The 13,634-nt window shown below is 43.1% G+C and overlaps 1 protein-coding gene across 1 annotated transcript in view; it reads right to left on the minus strand.

The window, feature by feature from the left end:
* LOC138281632 (oocyte zinc finger protein XlCOF6-like) overlaps window positions 1-13,634 on the minus strand; it is a 338,330-nt gene that overhangs the window by 246,581 nt on the left and 78,115 nt on the right. The window contains exon 2 of the mRNA XM_069219620.1: window positions 6,472-6,595. Within this exon, the coding sequence (XP_069075721.1) occupies window positions 6,472-6,595 (124 nt within the window). The remainder of the gene's footprint in view (window positions 1-6,471; window positions 6,596-13,634) is intronic.

Here is a 13,634-nt window from a genome sequence, read left to right on the forward strand (position 1 = left end):
ATTAATTGCCCTTACAAGGCATGCCACGCAGCTGAAAACCTGAAAGTCACTATTTAAACAGCAGATACGGATTTGGAATTGTGCATGATTTTGGCCAACTGTGGTCACAGAGAGGTTTCATGAGCTCTTCTGGCTCACCAGTGGAAAATGGTGAAAAGATAAAGGACTTGTTGCATGCGATTCAGTTACCACTTGAAATTGCCGTGGTGAAATGCAATGCTCATGTCAAGTCACAAGTCTTTGTGTCAATGGGAAACGGTTATGCAGATCAAGTCGCAAGGTTCTGCGCATTGAACTGTATATCGTTCAAGAATCAGTGGGAATTGTTACCTGAAACTAAGAATGAAACATGCTTGAACTTTGCATTGAGGGTGGTTGACACTTTAGATGAGCTGAAAGCACTGCAGGGACATGCTAACAGGGAGGAAGAACGCTCCTGGCAGAGAATGCAATGTGTACAGAGAGCTGACGACTTGTGGGTCTCAGAGGAGGGGAAAATGGTTTTGACAAACAGTCTTTTGTCGCAGTTTGCAAGGTTTTACCATGGTCAGGCACATCTTGGGAGAGACGCAATGATCAGGCTGTTTAAAATCGACTGGTTTAATCCGAAATTCAGACAAGCTGCAGAGGTTATCTGTCATAGGTGCATCATCTGTCAGCAGATTAATGCGGGGAAAGGAACTGTGGTGACTTGGAGCCACATAGAGAGAGCTGGAGGTCCATTTAGCAAGATGCAGATGGATTTCATTGAGATGCCTGTGTGTGGAGGCTTGAGGTACGTGTTAGTGATTGTGTGTGTTTTCAGTCATTGGATTGAAGCCTACCCTACACGTAGAAATGACAGTCTCACAGTAGCAAAACTGTTGCTTAGGGGCTTAATACCACGCTTCGGATTTCCGATCTCTTTAGAATCAGATAGGGGCAGACACTTCGACAATGAGGTGCTTAAGCTCTTGTGCGCTGCATTGGACATTGAGCAGAAGCTGCATTGTAGCTATCGCCCTGAAGCATCAGGACTAGTGGAACAGATGAATGGTACCTTGAAGTCGAGAATGGCAAAAATGTGCCCAGCTACCAATATGAAGTGGCTAGATGCATTACCCTTAGTGCTGATGTCAATGAGAAACACGCCTGACAAGAAAACAGGACTATCTCCCCATGAGATACTGATGGGTCGAGCTATGAGATTACCTGCAGTGCCTGCTAATGCTCTTGTGAATATCACAGATGATATGGTGTTGGACTACTGCAAGGGTCTGGCTGATGTGGTCCGTTCTTTTTCTCACCAGGTGGAAGCTAACACGTTGCCACCGATCAGTGATCCAGGCCACACCCTGAAAGCTGGTGACTGGGTGGTTGTCAAGAAGCACGTGAGAAAGTCGTGTTTGGGCCGCGCTGGAAGGGGCCATATCAAGTGATACTGACAACAACCACCGCTGTGAAATGTGCAGCCGTTCCAAATTGGATACATGCCAGTCACACAAAGAAGGTGACGTGCCCAACTGATGAGGAACTTGAGGTGTCCAAAACAACAGCTGCAGGAAAGGAAGTCTCAGGACCGGAGAGTATTCAAAGGGGAACTCCGACTGAAGGATAGGCCACTGAGGACGGTTTAGTCACTCAAAGTGAGTTCCAGAGGGGTGACGGTGAGCCTATCTCAGCTGAGGCAACAGGGGAACCGAGTCAAAGAGAGGTTCTCCCAGAAGCAGACGGATTTGGGTTTGAACTCGAGCCTGTAACAGACCCGAAGACGAAAGAGAAGGGTCAGAGGGAAGTCAAAGTATTTTGACTCCTCCTGAGCCCCTTGCAGGTCCATCAAGTGACAACACCATAGCACAAGAGGAGGGTGCTGTTCAACGTCCTGAAAGGCCAAGCAGAAAGAAAACACACAAAGGAGATAACTGATCAAAGTCACAAGCTGCAAGAGAGAAAGTGGTCCCTTGTGATACAATAGAGGAAGAAATCGACACAACCAGAAAAGAGGATCTCAGTGAAGGAGAGTTGCAGAGTGAACGCAGACTGAAAAGAAAAAGAGTCGCAAACAGAAGGTACGCAGGCCCTGAATGGGCATATGCAACGTCAGCTGAATGGCAGCAAGAATTCTTGGCGTTTTGTTTTGATCGAGAGGTACCAGGTCAATACTACTGCACCTGAATCCAACTTTAGAAAGAGACTGTGTTGAAATTGAAATTAAAGTTGAAAAGCTGAAAAGCTGAGAAAAGAGACTGATAAATTACCGGATGTGACACTGAAAACCTGATTTGACTCTGGAAAAACCCGGATGTGACAAGCTAAACCTGATTTGACAAAAGGTTCCTGGAGTGAGTGAAACGCTGTAAATACTTGCAGAAGAGAGAAAGAGACTTTGCACAAGAAAAAAAAAGAGCTTTTATATTGTCCTGAAGTTGATTATTTGCTTTGTATTATTCTGCTATCTGATTCTTTACAGATCATGGCTTACACTAAGAGTAAGAAAGGTAGGAGGTGTGGTTGGTTGAGAGCTATTCTAGGTATAGTTTGTGCAATAATAATTATAGGTGTGATTGTGGGAATGCCATGGTTGGATAAGAAAGTGACTAACATTGCTTCAAAACCTGAGACTGCTACATTAACACCGTGGGAAAAGTTTGAGCAGGATGCAAAATACTTACATGCAGGAACTAACTCAAAAGGAGAACTGTCTACTAATGTCTTCTATCGCTTACTGAATGAGTATGTTGATACAATGGATGCAAGAAACTGTTATGTGTGCACAAAGATTCCTTCCTCAGTCCAAGAAGGGGTGACTTATCATAGTCTGCCCCTAACAAATGGGATTAGTTGTAGCTTGCTATTAACAAGATTTTATAATCAAGAACATGTGCAATATTTTTACTCTAACTTAGATGTATTGTTTTCTTTTGTGCCTGTGATTGAGTTTCTGAACAAGTTGGCTAAAGAACATAGCATTAAATTAGTTAGGGGTTTCTTTGAGACAACATTAACATATGGGACAGCTTATGCTCACCACAATAATTTAACCTGCTTACTAACACCAGTAGAGAAAAGCTTCTTAGATCACACTGATGACATACGCAAAGCATTAAAAGAAAGGCTAGAAAAGGGTTTAGCAAAACACACAATTGCAAATGACTATGCTTACTCCGCAATAATGACCCAAGGTAAATTAGCTATAGATGCATTACATGTAGGTAGGCTTTGTATACATAGGCCGAAATCTGAGCATGACACCTTGTTTGTGGGAACGGAAGTGCAGGCATGTGTTTTTATTTCAGAGTAAGTGGACATTCATGTTAAATGGACAGGATCCAGCAATCCCTGGGATCTACTATATTTGTGGGCTTAATGCTTATTAACGTCTCACTAAGGGATGGTATGGGACATGTTATTTGGGGATAGTTTTCCCAAAGATTTACCAGATTGATGACTTAAAGCAAATTTCTAAAGTGTCTGAATTACAACATGCTAGACAAAAGATAGAGACAGCGGCTGCTGTCGTTGGTGACATATTTGGAGCCATAATTCCTTCATTAGGGGTTATTTTGAACTCCATAAAAAGTTGAAAGTTGTCTACTATTGTGGATAACATGCTGACAAACTTCAAAGGGGCTATACTCCTGATGGATACTGAACTTGCTGCGGAAAGAGCTATGACTCTTCAAAACCGGTTTGCTTTAGACATTTTTAGCGAAGAGTGGCGGAGTCTGTAAGATGCTTAACGAGCGCCATTGTTGCACATTCATCCCGGATAATAGTAATAAGATTAGAAGTATGCTTACTAACCTAACAAGAGATAGTGCAGATTTGAAAGAGCTGAAGGAACCTGGAGTTTGGGAAAAGGTTAGTAAAGGTATTACCAGAGTAGGGAATTGGTTTAGTAATATTTGGAATGGGGTTCTTGCAAAAATATTAGGGGGTCTACTGATTTTCCTAATTTGTTTTATTAGGTTTATTGGGATCATGCATAATTAATGACAGAATAAGAAGAAATTTGACAAAATGGAGCAAAAGAAATGAAGAAAATGAAAGGGTGAAAATGTTAAATGAAATTTGGGAAAGTTCGCACAAAGGTCAGGATGTTGAGATGAGGGTCATGCGCAAAGTGAGAGGTTAAAGGAAAAGGTTCATGTGATGACAACGGTCATCAGAGGAGGGACTGAGAGAGCGTAACCTATATAATTTATATTAATATGAAATGTTTATGAACTAATGTATAATAATGCTGCATAGAAACTGTATTAATATGTTTTGCTAAAACGTGCACTTGAAATGTGCCCCCGGGGAGTGGCCGTCAATATATACGGGGACTAATGAAAATGACTAATGTTGATGAATTATTATTATTAAATGTGGTTTTACACTAATTACTAAAGGTTAAGCTGCTAAAGTACTGTTAATAAATCTTTTAGGCTTTAGTTAGCATGAGTCGGGGCCTAGCTGCCTGACTCTCATATTAAATGTGTTTTTTTCAAACGTGCAGTGTGCTGACTTGCTAAAGGAGATGAACTCTTGTTTTCTTCCAAACTAAAAGCTGAATGTAACTATAGTAGATCCGTTCTCATGAAATTCATCCTGCCTGTAGAAATGGTTTAACCAAATGCACCAGTGTAGATCAGTATAAAGTACAAGGTCGCCAAAACTGGTACGGACAATGGAGCTACTGACCGAAGATGCGCAAAGAATTACAAAAGGATGAAATCATACCGGACATTCTACCCCTAAAGACGTCAATCATATGGACCAATAAAATGTCTGAGAACGGTTATGGGGTGACAAATTTCAATGACATAATTTGAAGTTAATTGGGTAGAGATAGTAGGGAGCAACCTTTCTCCAATCAAATTGTAGGGGAATGTACAACGAAAAAGGGATAAAAACCTATGACAAGGGGAGCCATTTAGATTGGTTAGGGAAATGCTATTGATTTGATCCAGAAACTTTGTCACTCTGTTTGGTGACTTGCTGGTTTTACTTAAACCATCCTCTTCCTTAGATTGCCCGTTTATACTTTACCTCCTTATGAGGGAAGTACCCTTTTTGTCCCTTTCTGCTGAGCTGAGTTCCTGACAGATGGCGAACCAGCTGATGTCCTGAAGATGAAGACAGAACCTGAGTGCTGACCCCAAGTGTAGGGTAACTATGACAATGAAATTGTGATTGTCTGTTTGCTTTTCCTTTCTAGGTACCAAATGCTTACTTTTGACAGAGACCATAGTTAGATTTTTTCCAAATTGGTGTTCTAAATTGTTTTGCATGAAGCCCAACATGCCAATGCTAATCAGTGGTTAGGATAGGGGTTCACTAGACTGACACAAATAGACAAATGACTGAATCTGTGCTTTGTCGAACTGACGTGTTTATGACATCCTTTTGAAGTTGATCTACGTTGACGCTGTGTTATCTTCTAATAATTGCGTTTCTTGCTTTGAGAAAGTCCTATTCAAGTTGCCAAATTATGACAATGTTAATGAGCGTTCTGCTTTTGAGATTAATAAATTTGCTATTAGAATTGTAACCAATAAGGAATAAACATCATAAAATTCTACTAAACTGGTGTGGTTAGTCATGATTGGTAGGTTCTGAGTTTTTTAATGTCTTTGACTAAAGTAAATTGCATTGTTATAGTAAATATTGATTACATTATTGACGTATTGATTATTATGTTGACTAGCTATCTCGTTCTAAGTTGTCTTCAATCAGGGTCAAAAGATTCATCGGCCTAAAACGAGTCGCAATGTGCATAAATTAATCATAGAGGGACGCGTTAACAAGTTTATGACGCTCTCATATTCTATTGTGAAACTGCCCAGTAGAACTACAATCCTCAGCTGGAGCAAGCATTTAGATAGCATCACACACTATTTGCACATTCCATGGTGATTTCTCCTGCTGCAATACATATGCTATGTGTGTCACATGGTAGGCAGAGCAGGATGTGTGCCATCAGTGTCTTTGGCATCCAGAAAGACTTCAGTGCCAAAAAGGTCCTACTTCAGATGCTGCAAGTATGTCAGCAAACCATATATAGATCTTGATGTGTGCAAGGTTGGCTACTGTAAACTGAGGAGTGTATGTGACAAATACCATGTCGCAAGGCAGATGGGGACTAATCTACAGGTCCCAGGCGCTAAACGTTAAATGAAGACAAGACCTCTGGTAAGTGCACCTGGAAAAAAAACGTCAAGAAGTTTTATTGTAAACCTAAAACTCTTTCTCCCTGAGTCTAAATGTCCACGGTCTAATCATCTTCTTATCCTTTTCAGCTGTTGGTAGATGTATGCAGTCAGTGGACAACTGTGATGCATTTTGGGATTAATTGTATACTTGGGCCTAACCAAAACAGATACAAACAAGATTCAAAGTAGTTGATATTTTTCAAAACGTTTGCGGAAATGCAAAAGCTCTTCATTTTGTTTATACATCTCAACTGTGATTTGTGGCTGCTGTTTGCAAACTATATATGTAACATACCCGAGGTGGCATCTTTGGTGCTTGCTCCTCTCTCATCACTTATTCCTCTTCCTTGCTTCATGTTCTCAGCACTATTGTCATCCATAAGTTCTACTCCATGTGTATTAGCTGGTCCGGATGAAAGCTAAAATGTTTAAAATATGTAATTAAATCGGGTTAGATCTGAAAGGACAAAACCTTTATAATATTTGGAGTACAATGTCCAAGAATGCAGCTGAAGCATACACAAATTCCTCTCTTAGGATACCTTAGCCGTTTTCTAAAAATGTTGAGATTTGTGTTGTCTTTTTTCTGATTTTTTTTTCTATACTTTTATTGAATTAAGAATCAGGTAGTCTAACAAGTAACACTCTGCACAGTTTGACGTTGTTATAGAAGCACATGAGTTGTGGAGTGTTAACAGGAGAGGACGGATGTTAACTAGTTTATACTGGAACGTCACAATGATGATAGATTACACATAATCTTACAGTTCGTGTATTGCCCATGCTTCCTTAATGCTAACCAGGTGGTCACTAATAGGGGATCTAACTACTAGAAGGAAGGATATACAAATACATTGGTTGAGGAGATACTTCCAGTGGGGGAGGAGCTAGTAATTAGAGGGTCTTCAGCTTGGATGGGCACAGGAAGGGTTGAGTCTTACTGAGCCTGCTTTGATGTAGGTGGGAGGTTCTGAGAGATGCTGAGTGAAGCAGCACATATTGCCTTAAAGACAAGTATGAGGAGTATAAAGAATGCATTGCCTTTAGTACATATACCGTTGGCCTGGTGACAGACAAAATGGAGGTTCGGTTGCAGGAGGCCAAAAAGGGTGCAAGTAGCAACAAGTATTAGCACAGCCAATAGGTATGGCCATTGTGACCTACTGACTATCAATTTTTTCTGTCATACTACACAGCAGAAAACAAAACTGTGACGAGGTACTTTTTTAATTGTTATTTTCTGATCTGAGTTAACATAATACACAAATTAAAAGAAAAAATGCGTAAAAGCTTATTTCATGAAGCAGCTATGGAGGGGGGGACAACGCATGGGTGTTGTGAGCCACATCAAGGGCAGGGTAGAGAGGAGGACACTGGTGGGGGAAGCAACACGGAGGGCAAAAGAGCAATGTGGTGCGGGACAACCACTTGGGTGAGAAAGAAAGGGAAAGGTCACAAGAGCATACCAACGAGTTGTTAGCATTTGGCTGGCCTCAACCACTTGCATGTTCTTGGCAATCCCACAACATGTTTCTCAACCAGAGAATGGCGCTGTCTGGTATGCGCGACCTAAAAATTATAGTTTTGTCCACAGGGAAAAAAGAGAGGGCCGGGCGGGGCCCTCTAGGAGTTAGTTTCAAAATTCACGCTTGCTCTAGACCGGACTGTTCATCACCTACCGCCCGGTGAAAGGGTAAGAGTATGCACTTTTATTGGATATTAACTAGTGGTAGAGGTGATGATGTATGCTTGATTTATGTTGGATTCAAACTGCACACCGATTTCTGTGAGGAAGTGTAATTGTGAGGGAAGAGGGTGTCACAACTTATATTGATTCAGTACGAATACGGCACGGTTAGGCAGTCAAGTCAAGCCAAGCTATTCTTTATTCGGCATAATGCCAGAAAAGTTACAATCCTTTCTAAACATTAAAATACAGAAACTGCACCATTTCCTTTACAAATCACGATAAAATTTTTAAATGATCAGAATCCATTTGGGATCTGATCATATAAACGACAAGCCTATCAGTTATATTCGAGTGCAAATATCTACACACATTATGGCCCTCATTACGAGTCTGGCGGTCTACTGACCGCTAGACTCGCGGTATTGCAAGTGTGGCGGTTTGGCCTGTACTAAACTGCCACTTTCCCGTTCCTACCGCCGGGCCGGAGATAATCATCTCTGACCCGGCAGTCCACGAAAGACCGCTGGCGGTATTATGAGTCCCCTTTCCGCCAGGGGATTTTGTGGCGGTAGCACCGCCACAAAATCCCTGGCGGAAAGGCTACATGAATTTGTATTGCTGTCGCCGGTAGAGGACTCCCCCACCCCCCCCCATCTACCCAACATTCCCACCCCCCCACATCCCCCAGTTACCCTCCCACCCCCGCTCCCACCTGCCGTAAGGCCCAGAAGTACCCCACCCCTAATAATAAAACTACCCTACCCCCACCCCTAAAACAAAACTACCCCACATACCTCCCACCCACCCTGAGCCCTAAACCCTTCCCCGACCTCCCCCACCCGCCCTAAAAACAACAGACCCCACCCCTAAAACAAAACCACCCCACCCTCAAAAAGAAAATTGGTTACTTACCTGTAGCTGTGGTTCTCCATTATTGGTATCTTTCATAGATTCACATGCTTGAATCATCCCAGTCGTCAAGGTGGGAGTCTCACTGTAACTTCAAATACATACAGCAGTAAGTGTACACACTAGGCCCCAATGGCCCAAATAGGCCCTGTTGTAGCCTATCCATGTTCTTTTATAAAAAAAAAGAACCAAGCTTGAGCTACAGCCAATCAGGTGTCAACACTCCCAACAGAGGCTGCTTCCCTCAAATTTTCTAGTATAAGTGTGAAGCAGGAAGGTTATCTGTAAGGTGGGGCTCTGTGGGGAGGAGGGTGGGTCGCATGTGAATCTATGAAAGATACCAATACTGGAGAACCAAAGTTACAGGTAAGTAACAAATTTCCTCCTCCAGTATTGGATCTTTCATAGATTCACATGCTTGAATCAGAGTAGCGAGCAGTAGTAGTGATTAAACTAGGAAATAGCTGCGTCACAATAATTACCATAATAATAATAGGATTAACTGTAAACCTATGTAATATTAGTAAGCAATACCTCCATCTTTCTAGGAAGATAAGCATAATAACGAAAATCATAATCAGCAACACTACAATAAATACCCCGCTAATCATAACAATAACAGTAATCATTATAATGAGACAAGTGAACATTGATCAGATTAAGTTAAACGTAGTTCACCTACCCTTTCAGTGGAAGGTGGGATGACTAGAGAGTCTCACCTTAACGGAATAGATGCCTCAGGATTGCTTGCCCAACCGCTGTGTCCATGTTATTCGTCTCTTCGAGACAGTAGTGCCTTGTGAATGTATGTTGGCTGGACCATGTGGCCGCTCTACAAATGTTCTGCAAGGGCACTCCTGCGAAGAGCGCCGCAGACGTGGCTACCGCCCTTGTAAAGTGGGCTCAAACCCTGTTGTGGTGCGTTTTACCGGCTTGGGCATGACAGAATTGGATTGCCAGGCCCATCCACCTGGCAATAGTCTGTTTAGACACCGGGGAGCCTGTAGGAGGCTGGCCTGGCTTGTGGTGGGTACCAATGGTACTTACACCTTATGCCAGTTATCCCTTATTAGTAGAGTGTAGTAGTGTTCTAGCACCTTAGGCTCATAGAAGTAGCTATAGCAGAGCAGCCAAGGCTGAACTAGGAGACATGCAAAGCTCATGCAATACCACTTATATCATATAGGTACTATATCATAAGAAAGACAATACTCATAGTTACTAAAAAATAAAGGTACTTCATTTTAGTGACAATGTGCCAAAAATATCTCAGAGGATAACATACACAAATATACACAACTAACCAAATCAGGTGAAGTAAAATAGTCAGAAAGTAGTGCAAACACTGTAAAACACAAAAATATGCAATAGGCCTAGGGGCAACACAAACCATATACTAAGAAAGTGGAATGCGCACCACAAATGCACCCCTAGGCAAGTGTAGTGTGTAGAGGGTCGCTGGGAGTGTAAGAAAACACTAAGGGTGTTAAGGAGACCCCACCCCAGGATCCAGGAAAGTAGGAGTAAAGTACTACTATTTCCCCCAAAATACACTAAAGTCGTGATAAAGGATTTTGCAAGGACCACAACAGACTGCAAAGCACTGAAGACGGATTCCTGGACCTGAAGACCTGCAAAGGAAGTGGACCAAGTCCAAGAGTCGCTAAAGTGTCCGGGGGGGCAGGAGCCCCCTAAACCCCCAGATGAAGGTGCAAATTGGCTGCCTCCGGTTGGAAGAAGCTGCAGGTTTTGCAATAACGAAAGGAGGTAGGAGGTACTGCTTTGTGTAGAAGATGTCCCACAGCGTGCTGGAGGATGCAGAGTTGTTTCCTTGGCAAAATACCGCAAACAAGCCTTGCTACCTGCAAGAGTCGAAGAGAGAAGTGAAGAGGAGTCCTGCTGGATTCTTGCAAGTTGTAATCTGAGGAAAAGCCCACTGGAGAGACCATAAATAGCCCTCAGAGGAGGATTGGCTACCTAGTCAGGTATGCACCTATCAGGAGGGGTCTCCAACGCCACCTGCTGACACTGGCCACTCAGAGGCCTCCAGAGTGCCCCTACACCTCTGAAAACAAGATGGCAGAGGTCTGAGACACACCAGAGGAGCTCTGGGCACCACCCATGGGGTGGTGATGGACAGGGAGGTGGTCACTCCCCTTTCCTTTGCCAAGTTTCACACCAGAGCAGGGAGTGGGGGATCCCTAAACCGGTGTAGACTTTCTTATGCAAGGAAGGCACCATCTGTGTCCTTCAAAGCATTTCCAGAGGCCGGGAGAGGCTACCCCTCCCCAGCCTTTAACACCTATTTCAAAGGGAGAGGGTGTAACACCCTCTCTCAGAGGAAATGCTTTGTTCTGCCTTCCTGGGACTGGGCTGCCCGGACCCCAGGAGGGCAGAACCCTGTCTGTGGGGTGGTAGCAACTGTAGCGGCAGAGGAAACCCCGGAGAGGTGGTTTGGCAGTACTGGGGGTCCTAAGTGGAGCCCCCAGGATGCATGGAATTGGCTCCCCAATACCAGATTTGGAATGGGGGGGACAATTCCATGATCTTAGACACCTTACATGGCCATTTTCGGAGTTACCATTGTGAAGCTACATAAAGGTATTGACCTATATGTAGTGCACGCATGTAATGTGTCCCCGCACTCACAAAGTCTGAGGAAATGGCCCTGAACTATGTGGGGGCACTTTGCTAGTGCAAGGGTGCCCTCACACTTAGTAACTTTGCACCTAATCTTCAGCAAGTGAAGGTTAGACATATAGGTGACTTATAAGCTACTTAAGTGCAGTGAAAATGGCTGTGAAATAACGTGTGTGTTATTTCACGCAGGCTGCAATGGCAGTCCTGTGTAAAGGTTTGTCTGAGCTCCCTATGGGTGGCAAAAGAAATGCTGCAGCCCATATGGATCTCCTGGAACCCCAATGCCCTGGGTACCTGGGTACCATATACCAGGGACTTATAAGGGGGGTACAATATGCCAATTGAAATTTTTAAATGTAGTCACTAGCCTATAGTGACAAATTTAAAGGCAGAGAGCATGAGCATGAGCACTGAGGTTCTGATTAGCAGAGCCTCAGTGACACAGTTAGGCACACACAAGCATACCCATTTAGGCCACAAACTATGAGCACTGGGGTCCTGGCTAGCAGGATCCCAGTGAAACAGGCAAAAACATACTGACATACATGTAAAATTGGGGTAACATGCCAAGAAAGATGGTACTTTCCTACAGAGCCCTTCCTCACATCCCCAAAGGCCACAAATAACTGGTCTGACTTGCGGATGTTCAGCATTCTTTGAAGGTAAAATTTCAAACACCTCTTAATATCCAACAAGTGCAATGTTTTCTCTGCTACCGTCTGTGGGTTAGGAAAAAAGGTTTCCAAAATCACTGGCTCATTCAAATGGAAACTTGAGCGTACCTTCAGAATATATTTAGGATTCATCCTAAGAATTACCCCAGTAGGGGTGAATTGAAGAAAAGGCTCTTTGATGGTGAAGGCCTGTATGTCACTTACTCTTTTGGCTGAAGTAAGATCCAGCAACAGCGCCGTCTTCCAAGAGATAAATTGCAGTTCCGCCCTGTGGATTGGCTCGAAAGGGAGTTTCATGAGTTGTCCCAACACCACATTCAGGGACTATAACGGTGGGGGTTTACGCCCCGGTGGAAAAGCTTGAAAAAGACCCCTAAGAAATTGTTTCACAATCCTATTAGAATATTACGAGGCAGTGTTTGAGGATCGGTGGTACCTTGAAATTGATGCTACATGCACTCGGATAGAGGAATACGAGAGCCCAGATTTCGCCAAGTGTAACAAATTACGGAAGTACCTGCTCCGGAAGCGAAGAGATAGGATGGATTCCTTCCGCAGCACACCACACACAAAAACACTTCCATTTCAGTCTATAAGTCTTATTGGTGGTGTCTGCTCTGGCCTTGGCTAGGATTGTCAAACAACAAAAAGAGGGGGCTAGTAAAAGGTGGGAAGTTCGGAAAAATAACTCTTTTTCCTGGTCCTGTGTGTATAGTTCCCAACAATATCTTAATCAAAAAAGGCTGCAAACAGTTCCATGTAGAATGTATCTCTGTAGAACAGGTAACCAAAAAATGTAAAATATTTAGAGCAAGAGCCCTCACTCACCTTACGGTGACATGCTTCATCATAGGGCTCAGCTCCTCGTCAGGCCGGTGCTGCAATGCCTGAAGGGCCCCACGAAGGGGCTCTTTGCCGGAGATCTTTTTTAAGAGGAAGCCGGTCAGTGAAAGTAGCAAAACTAGGATTGGTATAAAAAAACTGTTAAAAATGACTAGAGGTGAAACATATTTTCTTAGGATACCTCATCTCTGTCATGATTAAAAACAAAAAGGGGGGAAGAAAATAAAGCAATGTTTAAACTCCCCAATAACTATTGTAAGGACATACCACTAAAATACCCAAATTAGAGTTTTTGTGGGAGTAGACACAAGATCCCCTGTGCTACTACTAGACGTCGGTCAACATGTTTCCCGCTAATTAGTCAAAATAGATCAAGTGCGATTCATCAGGACCATGACACCTACCTAATCCTAAAATGATATACAGCCCATATTAGGGGATCACTAATTAGTGGGAACCTGAAACAGAGAACAGAGGACATCAATCATAAGAGTAACACATGTATCCTAAGATGTGCTTAGTGTCAATAATTCATATCCACATACACGTGCCAAATTCCCTTAGGTGAAGTGTACAACAACTTTCTGTCAAACACTGATAAACCACATAATAGGGATGAAAACAACAACAAGGTGCTTACCCTCCATATACTAACAGATGGGCCCCATCGAGGAGAACAACAGGCTTGGGTGGTACATGTAG

Source organism: Pleurodeles waltl, unplaced genomic scaffold (assembly GCF_031143425.1).
Source record: "Pleurodeles waltl isolate 20211129_DDA unplaced genomic scaffold, aPleWal1.hap1.20221129 scaffold_89, whole genome shotgun sequence".
In the NCBI taxonomy this organism is placed as follows: domain Eukaryota; kingdom Metazoa; phylum Chordata; class Amphibia; order Caudata; family Salamandridae; genus Pleurodeles; species Pleurodeles waltl.